A 27,617-nucleotide genomic window follows, 5' to 3' on the forward strand; every position below is an offset into this window, starting at 1 on the left:
AATAGACAGTAAAAAGTAGATGATCTATCTTGGCTCTTTTAGTTATGTGAAGTTAGATTTGCAACTAAAGGTCGTTGACCAGCTAACAATACAATTCTGTATTTTGAACTTTGCTAGTTAGTGGTTATCCACTGACTGTTTCAATTTATTGTTTTACAATATTTTATATGAAATTTAGCTACTTTTAGCGTACATCACTCCGAATGCTGTCACTACATATTTTAGTGATAAATAAAACATAATTCAGAAGTTTGTTTTGCTACATTTAGTGGGACTTACTCCTACAGTATCAGTTAGGGTATGAGTGAGAAATTGTGTTGGAGGGAGGAGAAACAAGTGGTTTTTTGCCTCTGCTATGCATTCATAAATTATATATTTGTAAATAAACACAAATATTACAAAGTATCACAATTTACCAGGATTTCTCAGTTTTTCCATTTCACTGTATGAATTTTTCTAAAAAAACAGCACAGACATTAGAAATGGAACTCATTTTCTTCTTGAAGAGCACCCCTGAGCTGTTGGAATTACGCTTAGTAGAGCCTCCCCGTCTCAATCACACCTTCCCTGTTATTTTTGGCTGAGAAAAATGGTAAGCTCTGATCAATCAACCAAAGAACTGCCACCACATTGACAGCTGCCAGGAGATATTTTTTCTTTACCTGCCACTTCCTACGAGATATAAACAGCTTGAGATGATCTGTGCTGATACTCTTGCCCTTGGCCAGTGTCTGAAAGAGAAATTGGGTGGTAAAGAGGGAAGCAATTGGACCCAGTGGTTTTTGTTTTCAGTATTTATGGGAGAATCCCTACCCTCCTGAGAGAGAGAGAGAGAGAGAGAGAGAGAGACTCCTCAAAAGCCAGAATGGGCTCCCGGGTTCTTTCCTCAGAGGCATTATTACTGTAATCAGACTCACCTTGAACCAGGGATGCTCCAGGGTCTGTTCTGCATGAGGCCTCCTATTTGGAAAAAGTAAGAAGGAATTAATGTGCAGAAGTGGCATTCATTAGCACAGGGGAATGGCATAGTTAGAGACGGATCCACTTCAGCAAATAAGATTATTTTCTTCCCAGTTGGATCATCCCTAGCCAAATATCTTCTTTGTTTTACCAAAAGGAGAATTTCTCATTGTACAACTGTCTAGGGATGGGAGAGAAATTGCTTTAGTTCTCACTGGAATGTGACTTTATTTAATTTCACATATATAACCCTAAATTTACTTATTATTTGAAATATGCATGGTTCTATGCAACACTGTTTGCCAAAGTATTAGGGAAAAGTCTGTAAAGCATTTACAAGAATTATGCATCTGAGGCAAGATTGCCTGCCAAAATGCACATAATTCGGCGAAATATTAATCAAACTTCATTCAGTTTAGCAAAATGTCTTTTAAAAGATCAAAATTGATGAACTGATTTCAATCATTTGCAAAAAATAAAAATAAAAAACTGAAAGAAAACAAAGTTCATATACTCATCCATTCCTTCCTGAGGCTCTAACCAACTGACTTTATGAGAAGGTCTGCCTTTTTAAGGCAGCTGGAAGTAACTGAGTTTGGGACAATTGTGATAAATCTTGTTGAAACACCTTGAGTTTTGTTCCTAGTTTTTTATTAAGAGACAAGATCAAATGGCAATAAATAAATAAATATGTAAATACAGTACATTAAGTACTGATATATAATTTTTTGTTAATGGGTGACCAAGGAAGTTGCAGTGAAAGTATCAGGGGATCAGACTTGGGTTTTTTTTTTGGATTTTAACTCCAAATTGTTTGCATGGATGACTGGATTTTGTTTTCTCCCTACTCAGAGGGTTAGGGTTTTTTCACCTGTGGCACTGTGGCTTTTACTTCCTTTCCAAAAGTAGGAGGAAGAAGATGGCTTTCAACCCCTGGCTATCAATATGGGGAAGTGATACAACTTATAACCTCTACACACACAGACACACGTGCACACATATGCCAGCACGTCCCCTGCAGGAACTATTACTTACAGGCGATCATTAACTAGCACCTTGATAACAAAGCCTTTGGCCTCCCTGGTCAGTCCTGTGAACATGCTCTCCTCAAAAGCCACATTGTAGTTGCGGATGTTCATGAGTGTGGTCTTGTCATTTTCACCCACAAACGGGGAGATCCCTGTGAGACTAGGAGAGGGAACAGTCAGCAAATCCTCAGCAGGCACTCAGAAGGTATTCTTGGGACAAAGTCTGGGTCTTCCTTATCTGCTCAGCATATACAGAAAACAATTCTAGAAATGGGCCAGTGTATTGGAGAAGCTTTTCAAAGCTCCTCAGGCCATAATGTGCAGCATGGGAACAATCCAAAGAGAAATGGATGTTGGCCCTGAATAGAGTAAGATTAACAAGGAAAATCCCAATATTGCTCATTGTGCCACTTATTCACTATTGTACGGGAGGTGGAAAGGGTCTGATGAGTCCTAGATTAACTTCCCAAACCTGGGGCTTACCATAGATATGTCATGACTCCCACTGGCCTGTAAAGAGAGATGAGAGAGAGAATTTCATTGCTTTGATAGACCATCTAGTGATGGCATCTATACCTGGTGAATCAAAAAAGCTGATCAATATACACTCAGGATCTACGAGTTCAGGGATTTATTAAGGGTTCTTAAGAAAAAGCACCAACTGCTAATTCAAGCAAGAACACTCCAGCATGGTGAAGAAAGTTGGGTAGCATGATCTCATTCCACAGTCTGGCCTCACATCCCCAGGGTGGTTTCAGTTCTGACATAAAAACTTGATTTATGCCCCCTTGGAGGAGAAATTATGGATGCTGTATAAACTGTGGCACTGAGCCACCTTGGCATTTTCTCCTACCTCCTCCACCCCACCCCACCCCAGCTCTTCTTCTTGCAAGCTAGCAATCTCCAGCAGAAGTGCAAGAACATTGCCCTAAGCAGTCATAGCCCTGGAACCATTTCTTAGCTATGGTTGTTTTCCAATATCCTATAACCTCTGGATGATGCTCTTTAAGTCTCTTCTCCACATCTATATTCAGGGATGCACACATAGATAAACATCACAGTATATAGTTGCCCCAGTTTACCAGACATCGGTGACCACGGACACGGGACTCTGGCTGACGATCTCAGGACCAACAAATTCAGGGGTGCCATACTTGCAGTACTGTGGCTCATCTGGAGTCAGTTCCTGGGCATTGCCAAAGTCACAGATTCTCACCTGATCACTGCCTGGTTCAGCCAGCAATAGGTTTTCAGGCTATGGGGAAAAACAAAATGGAAATAATTTAAAATTTTAAAATAGCATTCCAGGCAAAACTAGATTCCTGTTAGCTGGCCAGAGGTTATCACAGTTACTTTCTTCTCCAGAGAATTCCCTGCAGCCATCATTGCATTGTTCAGCCCATGGACTCTGATAAAAGTGCATTTCTTAGATGGGAGTCCAGACAGTGTCAGGTATTTACAAGAAAAAGAAAAACTCTACTTCCTTTTTATCTCCTCGCCACTTGATTAATCTCTCAGTAGTAGTAAATTACTCAGTAGTAAATTTACTCAGCAGTAAATTAATTACTGCTCAAAATTGGAGAAAGTAACAGAAATTATCATTTTTGTTCCTTCCATATCTTCCTTAAAAGCCGTTTAATACCAAACGTTCTTTCTCTAGAAAACCTCAGAATTTCCCTTGTCAAGGCACTTTTCATTTGCTCCCCAACATGCTAAACAATCGGAGCTCCTGGAATTTGACAGAAATGCTTTTGAACAATTTGTTTTCCTTGCCTCAGGGCCAAGTAACCTTTCCAAATCCACACTACCATTTCCCCCTGTAATATCACAAAAATCAGATAATGGGGAAGAAAATGTCCAAGGCTGTGAATTCCAGAGGCAAGAAAACCTGGAAAACGGTAATGAGGTAGCAGGAAAAAAAGGCCTAGTTTTACTTCCAAGAAGCACTTGTTTTATGCCTGGCCGTATTCATATGTCAGCCATTTTGTGAGCGATTCTCCAACCTGCTCCCAAAATTCCAGATGTGTCCACGAGCCTGAAATGTTGGCTCACTCCTTTCTCTAAGGCCTGTTTTCAACCTGCATGAATTCTGATTTTCCAGAACTCCCTGAAATTTTGCAGTAAATTTTGTAAATCAGTGCCTACCATACCAAGTGCCATTTCTATGTTATCCTGTCCTCTTACAAACATTTACAGGAAGAAAAAAATGCGGCATGGGTGAGTAACCTTGTGACTCCATTTCAGTGCTACCATACATCAGATAGCAGCCAGACTGGCAAAGGAGAGCACATAATTCCTCCCGCGCACCCACTGAGCTCTTCCCTGCAGCCTTTAGCGAGGTAATGCGAGGCAGGAGCTTGTAAAAGTGGCTGCCCTCTTGAAATGATAAGAGGACTGGAGTGTCCCTGTTCCTGAAGGCCCGCCTTGTTCTGTTTGATATACATGAGGCAAAACTTCAATAAGGTTTATTTCAAAAGCAAAAGCTTGTACAATAGTAGCTCACTTGATTAGGTCTTGGAATTTTCCCAGCCATTCAAGTCCTGTTTCTTTTTCCTCTCAAACTACAACTCCCAGCAAGCAGTGTGCTCAGCCCTGTTAAATGATAGGCCAGGGGTGTGGAAATTGTAGTTCTCTTTGTTTAATTGAAGAAGCCTCTGCAAGGAATCAGCTCATACCTCTAGCAGCAAGAGCTTCTGTCCTTTCCCAGTAACCCACTAAGAGGAGATGAAGAAGCTCCAAAGGAAAAGAATGTCAGAAAATGGAGGAAAAATGTAAACCACCCAGTTGGGCTTTGCTTGTGCCCTACTCACTTCCCCAACACCCCACCACCACCACACCATACCTGAGGCAATACAGCCCTTGAAATAAGAACAGAGAAGTAACAGAAAGCCATCATTCTGATTTATGTGCAATTATTTGTACAAGGGCAAAGTCCCATCATTAGCATTGGAATCTTTGTTTTCAAAGGACAAGTTAAGACTCCAGCTGGCTTTTATTTCCTATGCTGATCAGAACTTCCTTACAGACCATTCATTAGTCCAGTGTTTCTCAACCTTATCAACTTTAAGATGTGTGGACTTGGCCGGGGAATTCTGGGAGTTGAAGTCCACACTTCTTAAAGTTGCTGAGGTTGAGAGACACTGCATTAACCTATTGCAGACAGATCTGGTGGAAAAGTGATGTGTCCCCAACTGAGAGTAAATCCAGCCTACTTCTCCCTTTCACTGAACAGCAAAGAGTAAGAGAAGCAATCCCAAAGGAAAAGCTTAGGGAAGCAATAAGCCTTTCCAGATATTTCTGAGCAGCTGGATTATTTGTGTACTTGCTATGCACTGCTGTTAGGTTGTAGCTGGCATCATGGAGCATTATGGCATGTCCAGTCTGATGTACAGGTTTCTCTATGTGTGGCCAGCCTCAAGGATGCTAGCCAACCCAAAATAAGATTTAGCTGGTAGTTTCCATTGCCTCTGCACAGGGAAGAACTGCACTCACTGAATTCTTACATAGTGCTGCACATAGCCCACAGTGAGCATATTAGCTAGCAAGACCGTTATGGTTTCATGCCAATGTAGGCTAAATGTTCAGAGAACCCAAGCGAGGTTCCAAGTGTGCTGGAACAGACTCACCTTAATGTCAAGATGCAAGATGCCATTATGGTGGAGGTAGCTGATTCCCTCCAGGATCTGTCTCATGTAGCAGCGTACCTGCAAGGAGAATAAGGGGGGGAAATCATGGCATTAGAGGGGTCCATACCATCAAGCATAACTCCATGTTCACTGTCAAGCAAACAGGTGTCTCCCTATCCCTCACTCATCCAATATTCCTTGGTGAGACTGGTGCTGAATTTGCTTTGGTTGCCTAGCAGAAAGCCTTTCTCTGGGAAGAAGAAGAAGAAGAAGAAGAAGAAGAAGAAGAAGAAGAAGAAGAAGAAGAAGAAGAAGAAGAAGAAGAAGAAGAAGAAGAAGAAGAAGAAGAAGAAGAAGAAGAAGAAGAAGAAGAAGAAGAAGAAGAAGAAGAAGAAGAAGAAGAAGAAGAAGAAGAAGAAGAAGAAGAAGAAGAAGAAGAAGAAGAAGAAGAAGAATTAGGTGTTGCTTTTATTTTTGGGGAACTTCTCGTCAGCTTTCAGCACTATTACCCTTCTGGACAAGCTGCTCACAACTGGAGCAGGAACACTGTATTCTGGTTCTGGTTCTGTCCGGAGAGGCCGTTCCAAAACTAGTGTCAGTAGATTGCTGTTCTGGCCCAAATGCAAAGTGAGGTGTCTTCAGTAATACTAAATACCTGCATCCCTAAATTCCCATTCATATGATGTAATCAACCCAGAAAGTTGAACTGCTGTCGGGGATTAGTAACAGAGCAGCAAATAACAAGTAACCCGAACCTCAGGCATGACAAGGCAGAGGTTATGGTGGTGGGAGCTTCCTTCAGCATGGGCGATGGCATTCTGCCCTTTCCAGATGGCACTGCAGTTCCTCTTATCACATTCATAACCTTGAGCGAGAGTAGATGAGGGTACCAGGTCGAGCCTTTGGTGTGCAGAGATAGCCTACTGCAGTTACTTAGGCTCTAGTAACATCTTCTTGAACTATTGCAATATGTACTACCAGTTTTTAAGGGCCAGTTTGGCATAGTGGTTAAAGGCACTGGGCTAGAAACCAAGAGACTGGGTGGCTTTAGGCCAGCCACTTCTCCCTCAGCCCTAGGAAGGAGGCAATGGCAAACCACTTCCGAAAATGTTGTTGCCAAGAAAATTGCAGGGATGTATCCAGGCAGTTGCCAGGAGTCAAGACTGACTCGAAGGCACACACCCACACCCACACACCCACACACACCCCTGCCAGTTTTAAAACAACTCCAAGGGCTCCTGATGCATTCCCAAACAAAACCTAAGACCTAAACAGCTCTGGATACTTAAAGTGACACCAAATACTAAGATCCTTCTTGGGCTCTTGTCCGGGTCTTTCTGGCACTGAAAGGAGAGCAGGTGGTGTTCAGAAATTGGATCTTCTCTGAGCTACATGCACTAGAATGATACACCTAGTGCTTTCTTTCTCCCTCTCTCTCTTTTTTGCACAAGATAAAACATCTTTTTAATTTGCCCTTGCTGATTAGATCTATAATCCTGAATATATTCTAATATAAGAACATTATCTGCATTGTTTGTATTGTGATTTGGCACAATGTGTATTTTCAATGTAATGTACACTACTTTGGATGATTTATTGGCTAAAGATTGGGGTAACTTGTTTTTTAATTAATAAATCTCAGGACAGCGTACAGGTAGAAATGCTTCTGAGAGTCTGTACTGATGATCTGAGCTGGCACTTACTTCAGATTCGCTCACAGACGACTTCCTTGCTATGCGTTCAAGCAGTTCCTCTCCAGTGCAGCTAAAGCGTCCATTAAAGGAAACAGTAGATCAAAAAAGTCAGTGGCTTCCTACAGAAGAGACCCCATGCAGTGACTTTCCCTTAGCAGTATCCTAAATTATAGATTCCTAGAAATATCAGGACCTGGAAAACAGCATCCAGACGTTCTCCACATACCTCTGCACAAATGACACAAAAACAGGCTAGACAGATCACTGCACTGCCTAGACAGATCCTACAAATGAAAGAGGATACAGCTCCATAACGATGATGAGGGCATTCCTCTTCTCAAAGGCATCATGGAAATAAACAATACGCTCATGGTCCAACTGAGCTAAAATGCCAAGCTCACGACGGGCTGATTTTTTGGCTTTGGCCCGGCATGGGATGAACTTTGCAGCAAAAGCCAAGCCAGTGGTCTTCTGGGTCACTCGCCGCACATATGAGAAGGCTCCCCTAGAAAACAGGTCATCATGAAACATCAGCCAACTATATTCCTTAGGTGGTGCTTGTTTTGCTAAGCTGTGTCACTCTGCTCTGACTCCATGCCAGTGAAGTAGAAGATGAAGTGAAAAGATGGGGAAGCTTAGCAAAATGTTATGTTCAGTTTGGATGGAAATATGATACAGAAATGAGGAGCATTACCTAGAAAAGAACAAAATCAGGTTACCCATCCCTTACTAAGAAACTTCTGAGCTGAAAGATTTCACATAAACATTTTTCTTTCCAAAGTATCACATTTATTAATATTACAAAGCACGTTAGTAGCTGCAGAGATCAGCTCTACTTGCACAGTGGCTGAGCTATGAAGCATTGGCAGAATTTGTTATAGAAGCTGAGATGCTCTCTAGCTATCCTTCATTCAGCAGAAAACTATACAGGCATGAAGTTTTCCATTCCTTTTTTTTTTTTTTGCCTTTGAGTCAGTCACGATTCCTGGCAACTGCTGGGACAAGTCCGTGTAATTTTCTTGGCAACGCATTTTCAGAAAGGGTTTGCTCTTGCCTTGTTCTAAGGGCTAAGAGAGAGTGACTGGCCCAAGGTCACCCAGCTGGCTTTATGCCTAAGGCAGGACTAGAACTCATGGTCTCCTGGTTTCTAGTTTGCTGCTTTAACCACTACACCAAACTGGCTGTCCCCATTGCTGATTTCTATCCTGCCACTCTTGGCTCTGTTCTAAGTCATTGCCAAACACTTGATTCACCTCCAAAGTAAAGAATGTCAAAGTCTAGCAGATTTTACACACTTTAAGGCTGGCTTTGGATGGTGTAGCAAGAAGAGGGAAAATTCTACAGGTAGTCCTCACTTAGCGACAATTGTGACTGGCAACTCGGTCACTAAATGCCACAGTTGCTAAGCAAAACATCTACACTATGTGTAAACAGAGATGGAGATGGACCTCATGCTATCACTATCCAGTGCTGGCTCGAGGGTATAGGGCACTCCAAGCCACAGTGACTGATAGCACTGCCTCTCAATGATGCAAAGATTTGCATTTTTAGAATGATTTGGAAGGAGGGGTGGTGTTGGCAGCCCCTAAGCTTTGGAGTCCTAGGTCAGTGCCTACTCAGCCTTAGACTAAACCTGTCCCTGTCCCCATCCATTAAAAAAAGTCCCAACCCAAGTAGTCACAGATGCTACCTATCTTATCTTTTCCTCTTCTTTCCCTCTTTCTCTCACCTGCTGATCTCCTCATGGACATCGTAATAGTCAGCCAGACGGCGGGTTATGTGTGATTCTTCTTCTGCTCGTGCAGCATCAGAATCTGGTACAGCTGGAGAGCAATAAGACATCAAAGTAATAGAGAAGAAGAGAGAAGAAAAAGAGAACGTTTACTACACAAGCCCAGGACTTTTCCCTCCAACTCCTTTTTGCTTCTCTTGGACATCTTTAACCCCTACTATTACAGCTACATTCAGTTGAATCCTAGCCCCCTAAAACCACACACTGGTGAGAAGTTATGAATGGGATAGGGATGACATGACTCCTCAACAGGGAATTTGTTAATTATCAGGGACTTGGCTTTAGAACTATGAATCTTATCATTTGCTTAAATTTCAGTGAGAAAAGGCCACCATTCGGTGTCCTGGTCAGGCTGGAATGAATTCTGTCTGATATGTAAGAGAGCTGCCATCGGTCATTCTGCAGGTAAAACTAGGATGTATAGATGTTTCTACAGAAACCTAATCTTCTGTCCTTAATCAAAATAATTGGAACTTTTGCCTACCAAATTCCAGTCCTGAGCATCTAGCTTCAGTAACTGACCTCAAAGACACTGGGTCTGATTAAAGCAGCAAAAATTCTAGTCTTGCCTGATATCTACAATGGTCCAGGAGCAACTAGGAAACAAAGCTGTTTGCCTATTCTTGGTCCCCAGGGCCTCCTACAAGCTCATGTCTGGAAGCTCATACCTGCTAGTATGATATCACATACCTGCACGAACAACAAGCTCAGCCTTGCAAGATACTTCTCCAGCCAGGTTGCGTGCAGTACACGTGTAGACTCCACTGTCCTGCTCTGTTGTGTTCAGCACAACTAAAGAGCATTCACTTTCCTCATATACAAAGCTCAGGTGGTTGCTTTCAGTCAGGAGCACCTCATTCTAAGAGACAGAGATTAGGGAGACAAAGGATTTGCAAAAAAAAATCTAGAAGACCAAACTCTTATGTTGTTTTGGTTTGCTCTCACATATCTGCTGTTCCTTAGGAAGATGCAGGAAGTAGGTTCCTTAAATCCCACTGTCTACAGGCTTTTTTATCTTTTGCTCCATTGCTTCTTCCTTTGGAAGACCAGGATCTTTTTGTTAATGTTTCATTATTCACATTTCAGGGGAGAGGGGCATTAGAAACCAACCAAATAACACTTCCTCTGCACTGGCATTTTGATAGGTAAGGAAATAGCTCAGCCTGGCTGTTAACATCAAAACTATGCCAATCCAAGAAAATCTGGAATGAACTAAGATTAATGGATATAAGCTCATCTGGGAAGGAGACAGCCCCTTCTAGTTAACATTGAGAAGCGCCAACAAGAAGCTCTTGAAATCTGAGAACATTCTGCAGGTATTCTTAACCTCAGCAGTCTCCTCAAGACTGGACACATACTCACCTTGTACCACATAATATCTGGAAGGGGCTTGCCCTCTACCACCACTGCAAACTGTGGTGTCTCACCTATTCCAACTTCAATGTCTTCCATGATTGATTCAAAACGGGGTGCCTCTGGGGACAGAAACATATACTCTGTTGGAGCGGGGAGAAATGCACTCAACTCTGTGATCAAGCAAAAAAATATGTTCCAACAAAGTTTGTCAGAGAAGTTCTCACTCCATTCTATGGGGAGTCTTGTCCTGCCCTCATTCCCAGCTTTGCTAAATACAGCAATGTGTGAAAGCTCAGGGATTTGCTAATTAACAGGATCAGGAACATTTCATAGCTGGCTACTCTGTACTGGTGATGTGAGCTTATAGCATGTGCAAGCCACAACCCTTCTCCTGTTTTATAGAGTATTTTGAAAAGCAGCCATTTCCTAATAACTTGATAAAAAAGGATATGGGGCAGTCTTCAGAGGGAGTGACGTGGGGTGATCTCCCATACCTGCCAGCTCCATGCTGATGAAGCCATGGTCATATCCATGCTGGTTGCTCACCTCGCAGGTTATTTCCCCCACATCCCCCCTTCCCACCCGGAGGAATCTCAAGGTGTGCTGATCATCATCAGGCATGCTCATCTCCCAGTTGGGGTCACCATCCTTGAGCACCATGCCACTCCTGGGAAGAATAAGGAAGAAGAGTTTTTGACAGAGAGCTGGGATCCACCAATATGCATCCTACTGATGAACCTCTTCCACAACAATACGGCTTGTCAACAGGTACCATAACTTGACCTGGGACCCTGTCTGTAAGGCTCCTTTCATATGTTCCACAACATGCAGGGCTTCCAGCCACTTGGAAAGCCAATCTAATTAATTCCACAACTAACTTGGTCCATGCTCATGGAGAAACACTGCACAATAGCTTCACAGCACTCCCCTGGAGCTGTGCGATGGAATAGCTTCCAACTGGCAGAAAAGTCTTGTCTTATCCTGTCTCCTGCCCCTGGGATTCTCTTCTCTGTCCAGAAGCCAGGGAGCCACGGTACCTTGACTTCCACCCTATTTCTGTGCCAAACAGAGGAGGAGTGACAGAGGTAGGCTTTTATTCCTTCCTTCCCATAAAAAACTAACAAAAGGAGGTAAAGTGTGAAAACAGGTGTGGGATGCAGCTGGCTCCTCTTTTGGGCACTCCCCTTCTGACTGGCTGGATAAAGTGCTGGCTACTGCATGAAGGGGAAGGGGGGACAGTTGCTAAGCATTTCACAGCAGCCCCAAATTGGTTATTATAGTAAGGAGGCAAACAGCAATGTGGAAGAGGTTTGAACCTTCATATGTATCAAAGCCAAGTGCTTCAGCAGTAAGAACACAGTTCATGACTCTTCTACATTTTAAGATCCTGAAAAGCACCCTTTCTATTGCGCCATCTTTCTCTGGATCTTTTCCTGCTTTCTGCAAAGACGCATAATAGCTGTTCTGCCAACTTTAGCAGCTTATGAGCCTCCTGCACACCTCATCAGGGCAAGTGTGAAGTAGACTTAAAAATACACTTGGTGGCTGGCCTACCTCCTCCAGGTGACAGCAACCTCCACATGGTTGAGAGTTATAGTGATAGAAGCCGACTGTCCCTCTACTGCATACACCACATCTGGCTTGTCCAGGATTATGGGGGCCTCTGCCATATACAGACCTAGAAGCACAACCAATCACATTAGAGCCACAGCACAGCCCATCACATTAGATCCAAGAAATTTAGACTATCACTGCAGGGAGAGATTTCAGATGTCTCAGCTAGCTGGGCTAGATTTCCTTGAGCCATATTAACCAGGAACTCAGAATATATAAGTTCATCCTGGAGACCACTTCCAATATTTGCTTCTTCTTAGCTACTGGGCCTGAATCATCTCTCTTAGCTCAGATTGTACCACAGGTATTCTAAGATAGCATCCCAACCAAGTGCTCGGCTGGGGAGACCTCTTACAGTTCTTATATAAAACTTGTGCTGTATGAAGAATGTGCCTATGTTGTTTTTCATGGCTTTTCTCAACATGACACATTCCAGACGTGTTGGGGCTGCACTGGCTAGGTATTCTGGAAGATGTGGTCCAACACATTTGAAGAGTACCACTTGGAAAATGCTAAAATATCTGGTTTTAGGAAAAGATGTTTTTTTAAAGGTCCATTTAAAAGCAATATTTTCCATATTTGTGACAGAGTTTCAGAAATAATGGGCTACTGCTAAGAAGCCCCTGCTTGTAATACTCATCGCTCCTCTTGATAATTTAAAATTCAGCTACCCATAGGAATAAATTCCACAAATAGAAATAATTAACGTTCACCTTCCTGGCTAGAAAAGAAAGCTTTCTATCTTCAGACTGACTATTGGGCCATAGTGAGGCAAGCCAAACATAAATTGTTTCATTGCTTACGGTGGCTATAGATTTAGAGCCTCCAGTCACTAATAATTTTTCCTATAAAACCAAGATTCTCAGAGTGACAAGAGTTCTCAAAAAAATTGAGTAATGTTATCAGCTTTATATTTCAATAAAGAAACAATGAGCAAGTTTCCCTGAAGGTGAAAGCATTCACAGTCTTTTAAATGAATCCTGAACAAACTGTGACATCCAGCAGACTTTTGAATTGGAACTTGATCAAAATTTTTTAGTCTAATTACAACCATAGTCTAAGGAAAAAAACTCAAAGAAGTAGAAACATATATTTTCTGCAGTTGTTATAAATGCCTTTGACTATTTGCTCCTCCTGATTCTAAAGAGATTGAATAATCATTAGAGTGTCAGCCAAGAAGCTGTGATTCCTGGGTTCAAATTCCTGTCCTAGCCATCAATACTTCATTTACCCTCAATCGTAATTCTGGCAACAGCGGAGAGGATACCCCTTCTTCCTCCCAATTCCATTGACCACCTCTTCCCCTTTTCCTTCCTCTTCCTCTTCCTCCACATTTTGGCCCCCTTCCACAGACTCACTCTAGGGCAGAAAAGGAACAATTCCCTTTGCCAAATGGCTCCATTTTTGATCTTGGGCTCTCCTGCTACTTAGGTATGGACCATATGTCATTGGATTATTCCTTTTAGTTTCCTTTGTGAACTTCCGCTGATTCCTGCATCCGTGTAGACTTTTTTTTTTTTAGATTTTTTACCTCACCTTTAAATATTTTTAAAAATAACTCAAAGCAGCAACATACCTAATACTCTTTCCTCCTCCTATTTTCCCCACAACAACCAGCCTGTAAGGTGAGTTGGGCTGAGAGAGAGTGACTTGCCCAGTCACCCATCCGTCTTTCATGTCTAAGGCGGGACTAGAACTCACCGTCTCCTGCTTTCTAGCCTGGAGCCTTCACCACTAGACCAACCCGGCTCTCTCTTTTTAAGGCTGCACTGTTGGGGAAAGGGTGGGGATTTGAGAAAAGTGGGGGGGGGGGAGGAAGGAGGTAAGATAAGAGGTGGTTGAGGGTACTTGTTTTTCATTAACTCAACTGTCTTTGCTTCTAGGGAGCAGGTGATGTACCTGTAGTAGGATTTTACTTTGTAATGAAAAATAGCCATTCCCTTCCCCTTTTCTTCTTTGGTGCCATCTTACCATGATCAAGGAGCTGCACTGGTTCTGTGGGGGGAGAAGGCTTGCTGTTAGTCTTAGCCGTTGCTGTGAGTACACGGAACATATAGTAAATGCTTTTCTTTAGAGCCAGAATGGTGTGGCTGGTTTGATGTAAGCCTGTAGCAACAACGGTCCAGTGGCTGGACCCCAGGATCTGCTGCTGGAGAATATAGGTCACAGAAGCAGGGTCTAAGAACAGAGGAAGGAAGATGCCAGTGAGGCTGTGGCCCTAAGCGAGAACATTCTGGTTTAGACTTCTCTATTGCCCACAGGAACACATAGCATAGATTATCATTTCAGGAGTGGGAACCTGCAACAGTCTCCAATACGGCAGCACATGAGAGAAACTGCACAATGCTTATTCTTTATAAAGCAGTGTTTCCCAACTCTGGCCACTTTAAGATGTGTGGACTTCAATTCCCAGAATTCCCCAGCCAGCATGGCTGGCAAGGGAATTCTGGGAGTTCACACATCTTAAAGTTGCTGAGGTTGGGAAACACTGCTATAACGCTTCTCCCTTCACCTAATGAGTACCCCTTAGATCATTATGAACCCCAGCTTTTGGTAAACCAATAAATTTATAGTAGTTATACAGGCTATAAAGGTATGTTTAGAAATATGTGAACACCTACTGAAATATTAGGATAGCTAAACAAGATTTCTGGTAATTAGGTTTATTAGCCAGCCTTGCCCATTCCTATAACTAGCAGAACCTGAATAAAAATGCAGAACAGTGTTAACTGCACCATAAATTGTATGAAATATATAAATATTGCAGATGTACTTAATTTGTATTATGTAATACAGGCCACAAAATTCATAACAACGTAAGAAAAGCCCTCCTGGATTAATCCAACCGCCTGTCTAGAGCAGCAAAACTAAGAAAGCCCTGACAGTCCAATCCTCAAAAAATCTGTCCAGTTCCCTTTTAAAACCATCTAAATTCGGTGGCCACCATCATATCTGATAGCAGTGAATTCCACAGTTCAGCTATGCATTGTGTATAATAAGACTTATTGGTCCTTAATCTCCCTGCCATTCAGTTTTAATAGGTGACTCTCACTTCCATTATTGTGAAAGAGGGGCAAAAATCTATCCACATTTTTCATGCTGTTCATGGTTTTTTTATATGTCTGTCATGTTGTCTCCCTTGGGCATCTGAGATGGACTCCAGCTGGGCAGGTATTATGGAAGCAACTGAGGCACATCTGTGCTTGGTTATCTGGGCAGAGTTCCAGCTGGTTGATCCTGAGAAAGCAGGCAGGGTCTTTTTGACAGTAAGCTTGGCCACCTGTGTTCTGGACCCCTGCCCTCCTGGCTGGTCAAGGCCTCCTGAGAGGCAGCATGTGGTTGGATGCAAGTAGTAGTTAATGCCTCATTGGAGGAGGGGGTGGTTCTCTCTGCCTTGAAGGAGGCAACAGTTCCCCCGCTTCTCAAGAGGCCTTCCTTGAACCCAGCTGTATCGGGCAACTTTCATCCAGTTTCCAACCTTCCCTTTTTAAAGAAGGTTGTTGAGAGGGCAGTAGGCACGCAGCTCCAAAGAGGAAGAAAAGGATTTTCTGGATCCTTTTCAGCCAGGTTCAGGTCAGGTTATAGTACTGAGATAGTGTTGACTGTGCTTGTGAATGACTTTTGGGGGACTGGGGAAGGGATGGTGCATCATCCTTGCCCTGCTGGATCTCTCAATGGCTTTTGGTACCAACTCTCATAGTATCTTTTTGGATCAGCTTAGGGGGCTGGGAGCAGAGGGCACTGGTCTGCAGTGGTTCTCCTCCTTTCTCTGTGGTTGGGCCCAGTCGGTGTTGGTGTTGGTGGTGGTGGGGGGGAGTATCTAGGCTGTAGCCATTAATCATTCTGTGTGCCCTTTTTTTGTACTTTTCCAGCTAAGTAAGGTGACAGGAACTTCATCCATGGCAGTGCTGCTATACATTAATGTAGAACAACACTCTCTTGGCTGTTTTATTTGCATTCCTCTTCTTAATCATTCTAAGCAGGGTGTTTGTCTTTTTCTTAAAGCAGCCATGCACAAGGCTGACATTTTCTACTCCTAGAACCCTTTTCCTGATCAGTCAGAGACAATTCACATCCTATTAATATATCTGGGAAGTTTGATTTTTCTTTTCTTTTTTACCAACATGTATTACTTGGCACTTCTTTACATTGGACTGCACTTGTTATTTTGATGGGCATTTCTCAAGTTTAGAGAGATCTTTCTGACACTGTTGCAATCCTGTTTTGATTTTATTACGCTGAATGTTTTTGTATCATCAGCAAACCTGGCTGCTTTGCTACTACTCACTTCTGATTCCAAAACATTTCTAAGCAAACAATATAGTTACCAAGTATCCTGGCAGGATCCCTCAGACACCTGCTGAGTCTGATAAGGAGCCTTTGGCAATGAACCTTATCAAAAGCTTTTTGTGAGTCCAAATGCACAGGATCTATCGGATCACCCTTGCCCATATGCTTCTTGAAACCTTCAAGTCTAGCAAAGTCTAGAATATTAGCAAGATCTTACCCTTGCAGAAGGCATGATTTTGGAGAGCAAAAACCACTCAATGCTGATATGAACATATTTGCCAATTAATTTATGCTGCTGAGTAATGCCCTTTCCCTATCAGCAGTCCCCAGATTGAGTGGGCTGCAAAACACATGTCAATGGCAGCTGTCAATTAGTGGGGGCTTTAGTCATAAAGAGAGCAGCAGATTGTGCACACAAGTGCCAGGAACAACTGCCTATTTCCTCAGCATGTGGAATGGCCTGCCTTTGAAGATCCCATACTCTAGAGCAGTGGAGTCTGGGAGTAAAAATTTCCCAAGTGCTCCTTGCATCCCTGTTGCCTTCCTGGCCTGATGCGATGGAAGGCATGAGCAGGGAAGGTTCTAGAATGGAGCTTCAAGGTTGCCGGGAGACATTCCAGGGGAAGCACCTCCTCAGTCCCCAGCCGGAGTGTGGGAAAGCCAAGAGAATGAAACTGGCCCCTCCCTAGGGCCTCATGGTTATAGTTGCTGTTGTTGTGGTATAGATTGAGTCTGGCGAGATTCTGTCTATTAGGTGTAAGCTAACAAAGGAGCTGAACTGTTCTGGACTGTCTTGCGGTTGTTCTTGGGCTGAACCTGACACCCTGCCTACCGATAGCTGAATCCAGCCACTTCGGCGCATTCCATTTCAGTGTGACAGCTCGGCCAGTGACAGCTGCTATGGTGGGTGGACCGTCAGGAGGTGTGGGTACCACATCTGTAAAAGACAAACATAAGGAAAGGGGAAGAGATAGTGTGCTTTGCTTTCTAATCAGGATTCCTTTGATCTTCCCCTCTTCATCAGCTATATCAAAGAATTCTGAGATTTGTTGTTTTATTGTTATTTAAGCTACTTTTCTCAACTATTTACTAGGCTCAAGGATATTAGGTGATTTTCCACACATATGAATCAAGGAATAGAGAGCTAGCCAGAATCTTACACTCCATAGGAAGATAGTCTCTGGTAGGATTACCAGACCTCCAGCAAAAGGAGGACCTGTCCTCCTTTTTGTCCACATGTCCTCCATCCAGCATAGCTTTAAAATCAAATATGGTCCAACTTTTTGAACATCTTAATAAGCTATCTCTTCTTGAGCAGCTTTTCTCCACCCACAGAGCTTCCCTAATAAGTGCTAAGTGTAAATTAACAACCTCAGCTCTGTGACCTTAATTAGTTGATTAGTACCCTCTGGCTGGGTTGCACTGCTGCCTGAAATTAACAAGACCTTAATTAGTTACACGCTGAAGGCTTTTGCCTCCTAACTGGCTCTAGCACATTCCTGCAATTGAAGAACCAGTATTTCTGATGCTGGAAAGTAATTTCATATGCATGTAGGCCTAAGTACTTTTCTTTTCTTTTTTTTTTGCAGTTTTTCACTAATTTTTTCATTCATGCCAAGAAAGTTAAACAGTTAGTGTGTCCTCCTTTCCCCCCTATTTCCTCCTTTCCGATTGTCCTTGTCCTCCTTTGCTTTTCCAGATATCTGGTAACCCTAGTCTCTGGTCAACTAACATTGAACTAGGCCCTATTTTTACCCATCCTGCACCCTTTCAATATTAAACAGACACCTAACTTTGAAGAAAAAAAAGCATATACATAAACATTTTGAATCATATTAATCACATTAATCCAAGAATTAAGATTGTTGGCAAAATCCCTCTTCCAGCCTATGCTTAGTATCAAAGCCAGAGCCTATGGTGTAACACAGTGTTTCTCAAGCTTGGCCACTTTAAGATGTGTGGACTTCAGCTCCCAGAATTCCCCAGCCAGCCATGGGTAACATATGGAATAGCTCCAAATAATCACCATCATTCTTGGGATCAAGGGCCTGTAGTTCTAGTTCCCATGTGTGGAATCCTAGTCTCAATTCCATTCATATTTACCTGAGGTAAATTCCATTAAAGATAAGGGGATTTGCTCCTGAATGAAGACACATACACTCCCCCCGCACACAAAAAAGTAAATGAAATGCTGCAGATATCTAACACAATTGAGATTTATAGCTAAGGCTGTCTTCACAAGTCTTTTGAACTCCACAGGTACTGTATAGAACTCCCATAATTTCTAGCTGATATAACCATATGTGATGGCAGATGTAGCCCAGCACACCTGGAATGCATAAGCAGAATCTTGTCGATAATGACTAGGAACCCCTCCCCCGCCCCACCTTCTATCCTTACCTGTGACATAGAGATGTGCATAGCAGGTGGCTTTGCCCACTTTATTGGCAATAACGCTTTTATAGACTCCAGCATGGGAATGACTGACAGAGCTGAAGACCAAACGGTGTATGTCCTTATCTGCAAAAGGAAAGAAAGATGGAGAGGTGGAGGGCAGGGGAAAAAACAAACAAACAGAGAATGAGGTTACAATATTTGTAGGAGTGGAGCACCAATATTTTTAGGAGTAGGCGGTCAACACACAGACACAGAGAGACTGATATGTTTGCTAAGGAAATAGGATAACTGATGAAGTATATACAGGCAAGCTGGGGAAAATGGAATATCTCCAGCACTATTTTAAGGGCATGCTTCTTCATAAATTTGGAAGGTGAGACATAGAATCAGGTGATACAGAGCAGTGTGTTAAGTTACTCTCCCAGCCATCCCTCATCCAATCCTGAAGCAAGTTGTAGCAGCAACAAGCTCAGGCAATGAATTTTGAATGCCATGGAAGGGAGCAAAAAGAAAAATTAAGGACACTTCCACATCACCACCACTTCCATTCCTCATTCCTCAAAAGTAGTTTAAAGCTTACCTGTGGTCATTTTCATTGTGGCCAAATCTTGACATTTTCAGAACACCATTAGCCAGTCAATACTTCCTCCAACTGACCAATCAGAGAACGCAGAGAATAGCATTCATCAGTCCTCCACCCCCCTCCCATCCGCTCTTATTTTCTACTGGGTACAGTATGGCTTTTGCTTGGGGGTCACGAGACAAAATGTGTAAAACTGACCAGAAATGTCCTTCCCGTTAGCAGGGAATGCTGCACATGACTGAGGTGCAACTAAGGTTGACAATCTAGAGTACACCTTTTCTATATTATCAAAAAGCCAAGATGAGTGGCATCTTGGTAAGGCAGTAAATTTCTGTTATGGTAATAGCCATGGCATATGCAAGATTGTGACTGGCTTGGAAAGCAAGAGGACTAATTGGTAAAGAATTAATTAATTAACTAACTAACTAACTAAAAGAAAAAAAATAGATATGTGTTGTATCTGTGAAATTAGAGAAAGAGGAAGGATGTAATAGATATGAAGGAAGATGGTCTAATCTTGTAAAATGGAGCTGATGGATATACACAGGGAAGTTAAGGCATAGATTTAATTATGAATGAATGAGCTAAATTATATCAGAAATATGAACTGATATATCACCTAATTTATCAGGGATGCATAAGAAAATAGGGATTTGTAGGTTGGTGATAGTTGTTTGTTAAACTCCAGTGAACACTGATAATTAGAGGTGTGCAATATTCAGATTCGAAGTGGACAAGAGCGTTTTGGATCCAGCATGGGCTCCCTCACTGTACTTACTGGATGCTCTTTAAAGGAGCCATGTCTTTTCCTGGGTTTACGAAGGAACCACATGAGATCAGGAACATATATTTGAATTAAGGAACTGATGACAAGATAATGACTGTCACCACCTCTTTACTGCCTTCTAATTCAGAAGGTGGCCTTGGCAGGTACTCAGAAGTGTGTTGAGACTGTCACAGAAGCCATTGCTATGAGTACAAAAGTCACTGAAGGAGAACTCCAGCTCCTGGATGCTGCATACAGCCTGGTCCAGTACCAGCATTTTGTCAAAGGCTGCCCATGTCCAGGCAGAATGGGATCGAGTGTCACCTTCCTCAAATGTGCTTGCAATCCTTGAAAGGGATAGAACTCACAGTTTGAGGACCCTGCCTTATACAAAGGGAAAAGAAGCAAGAACATATGCAAAAATTACAGGAGTATTCATTTATGAAGTATGCTTAGGAAGATGTTTGTGTTTGGAAAGGTGTGCAAATCTAGGAAGTGGAGTGTGGTTTTATGCCAGGCAAGAAATGTGCAGATTCGATTTTTGTTGTTCAGCAGGTCATTGAGAAATGGATGAATGTGTAAAAGAAAGTTCATTCTACATTCGTTAATTTGGAGAAAGACTATAAGGCATGTAGGCTTGAATTATGGCCTGTGTAAATATGGAGTTGAGGGTTGGTTCCTGTATGTGGTAAATGGAAATAAAGCATACACGGGGACGAAGGTAATATTTAGTGAATAGTTCAATAATGAGCAGGGGGTAAAACATGGATGTTTGATACCCTTTGGTTATTTAACGGATTTATGGATGATTGTTTAAAAATGCTTAGGGTGACATTAGAGATGCCTTTCAGGACATGAATATGTGTGCATGTTTCTATGCAGATGAGAACATGTGGTTGGCTGAGAACTCAAATGATTTGCAGTGAATGTTAAATAGATTATATGACGCGTCAAAGAATATGGATCTGAAAATTAATATATCAAAAACAAAGAAACTAGATGGATAGGAAACTGAAATAAACAATTGCAAATTATACATAAATGGCAATATATTAAGCAAGTAGATTAATTTGTGTAACTTGATAGAATATTTACTAAATTTCTAAAAGCATGCTTCTGCCCACTTTGTATAAGGAAGTGGAAGTAGGGTATCCTAGAGAAACATAGAAGTAAATTGACTGCAGTGGGAATGGGGTACTGGAGAAGTGTATGTGTGATAAAAGGAGATAAAGTCAAGAATGGGTGCAGAATGAGTATGGAATACAAGTGAGGACTGTACTTGGTGAGACAGAATGAATGAGGAGCAGACGTATTTATGAATGAAGAGTGAACGGCTCAAGAGGAAGGGGAGGGCTGAGAAAGTCATGATTGGATAGAGCCAATGAGACCCTAAAAAGAGGTTAGAAATTTAAGGTTAAAAAAAAGGCAGCGTATGAATTGGCAAGTGGATATAGCTGTTCACTCAGCCAGGAGTAAGCAAGAAAAATGGTGGTGAAGAAGCAGCTGCTACTGTCTGCTCATTCACACCCAACCAACTGGCAAGGAAGCAAGCAGGCAGTAGAGCTGAGGGCCAGGAGTATCCAGAAAATCTGATGGCTGTTGTTGCCATAGGTGGCAGGGCCCTTGGGAGGTTGTTTGCCCAAGGGCCTTCCCAAAACTTAGAACTGACCCTATTTCATGTGGGAATTTCCATGTGTGCAAGAAACCTGCGGGATGGAGCATACACTGTGTCATCCGACGGTCCTCAGAGCTCTCAATGCGCCGCCCGTTGTGGAACCAGGTAATGGTTGGATAGGGTAGGCCAGCCACTTGACACTTTAGCACAGCTTCTTTGGCCTCCACCACATCCAAATCATGCAGTGGTCGCAAGAAGTCAGGCATGGTGAAGCGTTCAACTTCACTCTCCCCTTGTTCTGGCTCTTCAGGGATCGATGGCATCTTCTCTAGCTTGGATCTGCAAGACAAAGGGAAAAGGGAGATCCCTCAATTCAGCTATTGGGATGCCCTGCATATATATCTTATTTATCTGTCACTTAAATATAAAGAAAAACTTTCTGATGGTAAGATCTGTACAGCAGTGGTACAATCTGCCTATGGAGGAAGTGGTTCTCCATTGCTGGAGGCTTTTAAGAAGAGGCTGGACAGCCACCTCTCATGTATGGTTTGAATGGTTTTCTTGCACACTGCAGAGGGTTGGACAAGATGATCCTTATGGTCATTTCCAACTCTGTGGCTTCAGGTACAGGTGTGGTGTTCCCTTTCTCCTTTGAGCAAAGAGAAAGCCACCTCCTATGGGCAAGCCGCAACTGTGCCTCAGAGGAACAAACATGGGAAGTACAAATATGTATTTCTAAAATACGTCATTGCAAAAGAAGAAGAAAAAGCGCAGGGGAAACTGTTGCAAACGTTCCCCAAGGAGAAAAAGTATGAAGAGAAAAGAAATTGAAAGACTTTTCATGGTTAATGGAAACTCCAGCAATCCCAAAGGGACTGAGTATGAGGCAAGTAAGTGTGGGTTATGATATTATCGCAGGGAAAATATGCTGGATCAATCCTGTCTTTTAAATGGAGTATAAAGGCCTGGCTTCTCTCCCAACCTCTGGGCTAGATGGAGGATGTGTCCCCTGAGTGTTATTCTGTTTTCTGTCCGATAAGTTGGTTCCCTCGTTATCCCCTTCTTTTATTTGTTTGGTTATATTGCACGTTTTTAACCTGCATGCTGCCCAACGTCACTGTGAATTGGGTGGCTTTATAAATATGATTTATAAACAAATAAATCTTATCCTGTTTGACTGCGTGGGAATGGAACTATGTGGAACTGACTTGTTTGGCAGCTTATGTACAAAGATATCCAGAATGACAATCAAAATCAACCAGGTTTGGGATTGTGCATTAATGTATATTAGCAGATTTATAGGAAAATGTTTAATGTTAAAAACATTAATGTAAAGTTGAATTATATACCACAGCTTTGGAATTTGACTGCTTATCAGGAATTGTGGTTGTATTGAGCATGCGGGTGTGTGGCAAAAATAATTATATTAAAAAATTGGAAAAATGATATTGTTCCAGATATCCAGGAATGGTGGTCGGAAATGTGTGATCTGTCTGTTTTGGAAAAGGCAAAATTTTCTACCACTCAAAGGATGTAGAAATATGTGTTATTATGGCAGAAATTTTGTGATATCTTACAATAATATCTTTTTTGTTTATATTATAGTAGTGAATTCATTGGTCAACCAGTGACTATTGATAAGTATAAATTATAAGACAGATTTTTTCCCTTCTTAGTTTGTAACTTTAATTTTTTATTCGTTTTTATATGATTAAATATTGTTTTGTTACAAAAAACAAAGATATTAAATTAAAAGAAAAAAAAATCAACCAGGTAAAGTCAGTGCTGATGTTCCTCTCAAGCAATTCTTCAAACAAACAAACAAAAAAAGGAAATTATAGTATTCTGAGATAAGAAACACTGGTCAGCATCTCCACATTGTCCTGGAGCATTAGCTAATATATAGCTAGAGAAGCTGTTTTCAATTAGCCATAGGGCAGTCTCAGGTAATATATTACATAGATCCTATGACACCAAAATGATTTCAGATTGTTGTCCACATTGGAAATGGGAACAGTTGTGAATCAAAAACATTCATTTTTAATACAGGATAAGGGGATTGTACAATCAAATCAACTTCTTGGTTGTCTGAATAATACTTTCCATTATCTAGGATCCCCAGAAAACCTCTGTTTTTAGGCAGTGGCAAGGACATTTTCGACAATAACTGATTCACTCTTCAGGGTCCTTTTTATATTACGTCTAATCGGTTCAATTGGCCTTAATAGAAAATGTCTCTATTTTGTCTTGCTAATGTCCCTGGTCTCAAGCAAGCTAATTATAGTTTGCTGATGCATCAGAAGATCTGTGCTCTGAAGCATACGTGCATCTATAAAATCTGGAACTGGAAAATGGGAATGGAATCCTCTGAGAAGGCTGGTAAAACCCACAAACAAAGCCTGTTTCCACAACCTCTGTCGGTCTGTCTCTGGCTGTATGTGTGCATTTAAAAGCTACATATTTTAAGGCGAGCAGCCAGGCCATGATGGAGCCCGTCTTCCAGAAATGCACACGAGACTGTGCAAATCAGAACAGCAGGTTCTCATGAATACAAAGTGATTCCCAGATTCAAGCATTCTGTTTCCAAACAGGGCTGCTATTAATTCTCTCAAGGGCAAGAGGTGAGGAAAAAGACCATCGTTCGTTTTATACGTGTCAATACAGCAGCCTATTTTAATGCGTGAACCTTCCAGCAGTTCATTGGCTAATGTAAAAGCAGAGATGGGAAAAAGATGCCACTGGGTCAAAATAGAAACAAAAACAAAAGCACATTCATCTTTTAGTTAAGAGAATTTAAAATAACCAAAGAGAGTCAGAGCCCCACGCATGGAGATCAGGTGAATGAGGAGGCCATAAGTGCATTGCCATAACTAAGGATGCATCTTCTGGTAATGTCATGGCTATACAGCATATTCAAATGCACACAATTCTCTAGGACTTTCCTACAGTACATCTTCATTGGATGTTTCCATAACCAATCCCCTCTCAGCCCTTCCTCCTCCTCCTCCTCCTCCTCCTCCTCCTCCTCCTCTCCCTTCCACTCACATCTGAGAGCTAGCTGCCGGCCGTGGCTCCTCCACGTACAGCTCTGCGGTGGACTCAGCTCGGCCGTGCTTGTTGCTGGCACTCACCCCATACTGACCCTCATCCTCGGAGCTCACATGCAGGATGACCAGAGAGTGGAGCCCCCCGTCCTGCTGTAAACGCGTGGTTTCCCCCTCTTGCACAGGTTGGCCTGCATCAGACACATCACAGTCAGAGTCTGACCCGGAAGGGAGGAGAAGACACAGATGGGTTCCAGTCTATATGAAAATTAAAACCTAGCAATCAAGGCCCACAAGGGAGATAATATGATGCCGCTCCCTAGGTCTTGGGCCACAATAAAGACCACTGCCAGAATACGGCCAGCAGAACCCTCTTGCTCCCTTTCCACGTCCTTGAGGGATAGAGAGATATATTGAACTTTATGGCATGGCAGCAACCATATTTTTCCTGCAGCTGCTGTCACAGTCAGTGTGCGAGAATGTTCTCATTAGCAACGGGTAAATTAACATGTGTCCCACCACCCAGAACGGAGGCCAGGCTCTGCTGGGAAATGGCTTTGCAGAAAGACCACTGCGAGAAGCCATGTTCACAGCGGAGGGAAGGCTGCAAGGTGTGGATGTAGGTGGGGTGGGGGACTCTTGCCCTCAGTAGATTCTGGTGGGATTCAAGCTCAGTGATGTCTGCTTACGGAAGTCAGGGCAACTTTTTTCTACTGGTTTTTAACAGATACATTTGATTACTAGGAGTCCAGGTACTGATTTCAGTTGCGGCAGCTTATTGCAAGTCTGGCTCTCCCACAGCTGTTCCCACAGCCTTTTGAAAGAGAATGATAAGATTTAGATCCTGCAGCCTCCTGCCTCTGCACTACCAAGCCTGGCCCAAATAAATGGACAACAGTCCCATAGATATTGGCCCTCCCTCCGTAGCCATGCTGGCTGATCTTAGAACATCCTGTAATCCAAAGTCTCTGAACTGCAAGGTGGGGAGAATTACCAAAGTGGGTCCAAACGATGGTTGGTGGGGGGTCCCCACTGATCTTGCAGTCCAACCGTGCTGTCCGTCCCTCCACCACAGCCACAGATTCCAGTTTGCGAGTGAAGAGGGGCTGGCGCGAGGGCCATACTGTTAGCTTGGCACTGCAGGTCAGCTCATCTGCAAGGCACAGTGGATAGTCAGCTGTCGGCTCAGAAACCCAGGGGATCTGCCTTTTCCTGGTCTTTAAAAGCTTTGGGGCCTAGCAAGACTGTGGGGCAAGGAAAGCAGCTGACTGTGCAATTGGCTTCTTCTGTTCCTGGTCTTGAGAGATATGTGTAAGTATGGAAGGATATTGGGAGGAGAAAACACCCCAGAAAGGTGAGGTTTTTCAGAAACTGGAAATGAAATGAAACTGCTCTTGCTACATTTCTGCATCCTTCTTAAATGTTGTTCCTGCTTCGTAATCCCTAATTCTTCTTGGAAATGGAATTCCAGAGATTGGCATTTGGCTAGGAGCCCGCTCTTGTACCTTAAGTTACACATTTCCTGACACATGGAATGAATTACCTGATAAATGTCTGCATAGCAGGTTGTTATTGAGGCCAGATCAGAACTAACTAAGTGGCATTTCTCCCAATTCAGAGCAACTCTAGTCCCATTTCTACAGTTAACAGGATCCAACCATCCCTTTGGATAGATAGGCATCAGGTTTGCCAGATCCCTTCCAGCCTTCTGCTTTACAATATTCTCTCCCTCAGTCTTGGAGTCAAATGTAAATAAAATGTAAATTATCTCCCTCTAGGAACATTACAGCCAACACTACCAAAACAAGCTTATTTATTTAAATAATTTAAAATATACATTCCGGGGGGGCAGGCGTTGTCCATGAAAATGGAGGTCACCACTGAAAAAGCTCCAGTTCAAGACCTTACATGTTCTGTGTGTATGCACACGTAAGCGGTTTTTAGTATACATGATTGTAAGTTGTCTTATGATGGTTTTAGTTTTAAAAAGTGGAATAATATTAGTTTAAAAAAACAGAAATAAGCAAGAGTGCAAGATCAGTTCTAAATAGTGCTTTTTCATTCCAAATTTTCTCAATGAAATAAAAAGTTGCCAGAAAAATACATTTTGAACTCTATTACACAGGACTTCTAATCATGACATTCTGTCTACTTTTTGCCCACCAACTGGTTTACTGCCAGGAAGGACAGATATATAATTTCCTAGATGAAGAGGGGAGGAAGTTGGTAGATGTTTGTGTGTGGATTTTTACCTAGACTTGGCCATGGATGTGTTGGGAGACCATAATGCAGTCAGTACAAACTCTAGACTCTGCTAATGTGGCAGCACCTGGTTGGCCTTGGAGATTAAACAAACAAACAAAAACTAGGCAATATTACACCTGGGTAGTCTTTGGATGGGAGACCACTAGGAAATCCCAGGGTTGTGGACTAGAATGGGAAGCTGGTGAAACATCCTGGAAGAAGAAGACAGCAAGCTACTTCCACACTAAGAAAACTACAGACATGCTCCAGAAATCACAAGTTAGTGTAACATTAGTGTAAGCCAGTGAATTACAAAAGCCAATGATTGCCTATATAAATATGTGCCCAAGAATTTAACCTCAGAAATATCCATCTAAACATCAAAGAATGAATTAAATATATTTTTGGCTGTGCAAACCGTTTTGCTTTTCTCTCTTCTCAGTTTACCCTTTTCATGATCGAGTAAAATGGTGTATAGTATTAAGAGATACTGGAATGAGATGCACTGCCCTAAACCACCTTCTAGTTCTAGAATAAGAGCAGGTTAGATGTGGCACAGCTGAAGACATAATAAACTGAAATAAACAGTATCGCAGAGATGGGGAACG

The 27,617-nt window shown here is 42.4% G+C and overlaps 1 protein-coding gene across 4 annotated transcripts in view; it reads right to left on the reverse strand.

Annotated features, from left to right (window-relative positions):
- Nucleotides 1-27,617, reverse strand: part of SPEG (striated muscle enriched protein kinase) — a 121,138-nt gene that overhangs the window by 17,403 nt on the left and 76,118 nt on the right. For all 4 annotated transcript variants that reach the window (XM_025167226.2, XM_088146342.1, XM_088146344.1 and 1 more), the window contains 19 exons: nucleotides 25,760-25,918; nucleotides 24,767-24,956; nucleotides 21,831-22,060; nucleotides 18,761-18,880; nucleotides 17,193-17,297; nucleotides 14,042-14,248; nucleotides 12,011-12,134; nucleotides 10,951-11,123; nucleotides 10,463-10,575; nucleotides 9,791-9,959; nucleotides 9,038-9,131; nucleotides 7,613-7,813; nucleotides 7,318-7,378; nucleotides 5,615-5,692; nucleotides 3,071-3,243; nucleotides 2,472-2,498; nucleotides 1,996-2,148; nucleotides 918-960; nucleotides 663-731 (listed from right to left, as the gene is read on the reverse strand). In XM_025167226.2, the coding sequence (XP_025022994.2) occupies nucleotides 663-731; nucleotides 918-960; nucleotides 1,996-2,148; nucleotides 2,472-2,498; nucleotides 3,071-3,243; nucleotides 5,615-5,692; nucleotides 7,318-7,378; nucleotides 7,613-7,813; nucleotides 9,038-9,131; nucleotides 9,791-9,959; nucleotides 10,463-10,575; nucleotides 10,951-11,123; nucleotides 12,011-12,134; nucleotides 14,042-14,248; nucleotides 17,193-17,297; nucleotides 18,761-18,880; nucleotides 21,831-22,060; nucleotides 24,767-24,956; nucleotides 25,760-25,918 (2,489 nt within the window). The remainder of the gene's footprint in view (nucleotides 1-662; nucleotides 732-917; nucleotides 961-1,995; nucleotides 2,149-2,471; nucleotides 2,499-3,070; nucleotides 3,244-5,614; nucleotides 5,693-7,317; nucleotides 7,379-7,612; nucleotides 7,814-9,037; nucleotides 9,132-9,790; nucleotides 9,960-10,462; nucleotides 10,576-10,950; nucleotides 11,124-12,010; nucleotides 12,135-14,041; nucleotides 14,249-17,192; nucleotides 17,298-18,760; nucleotides 18,881-21,830; nucleotides 22,061-24,766; nucleotides 24,957-25,759; nucleotides 25,919-27,617) is intronic.

The sequence above is a fragment of the Python bivittatus genome, unplaced genomic scaffold, assembly GCF_059951505.1.
Source record: "Python bivittatus isolate LINGU-HERP-01145 unplaced genomic scaffold, Pbiv_v1 ctg000480_np1212, whole genome shotgun sequence".
Lineage (NCBI taxonomy): Eukaryota > Metazoa > Chordata > Lepidosauria > Squamata > Pythonidae > Python > Python bivittatus.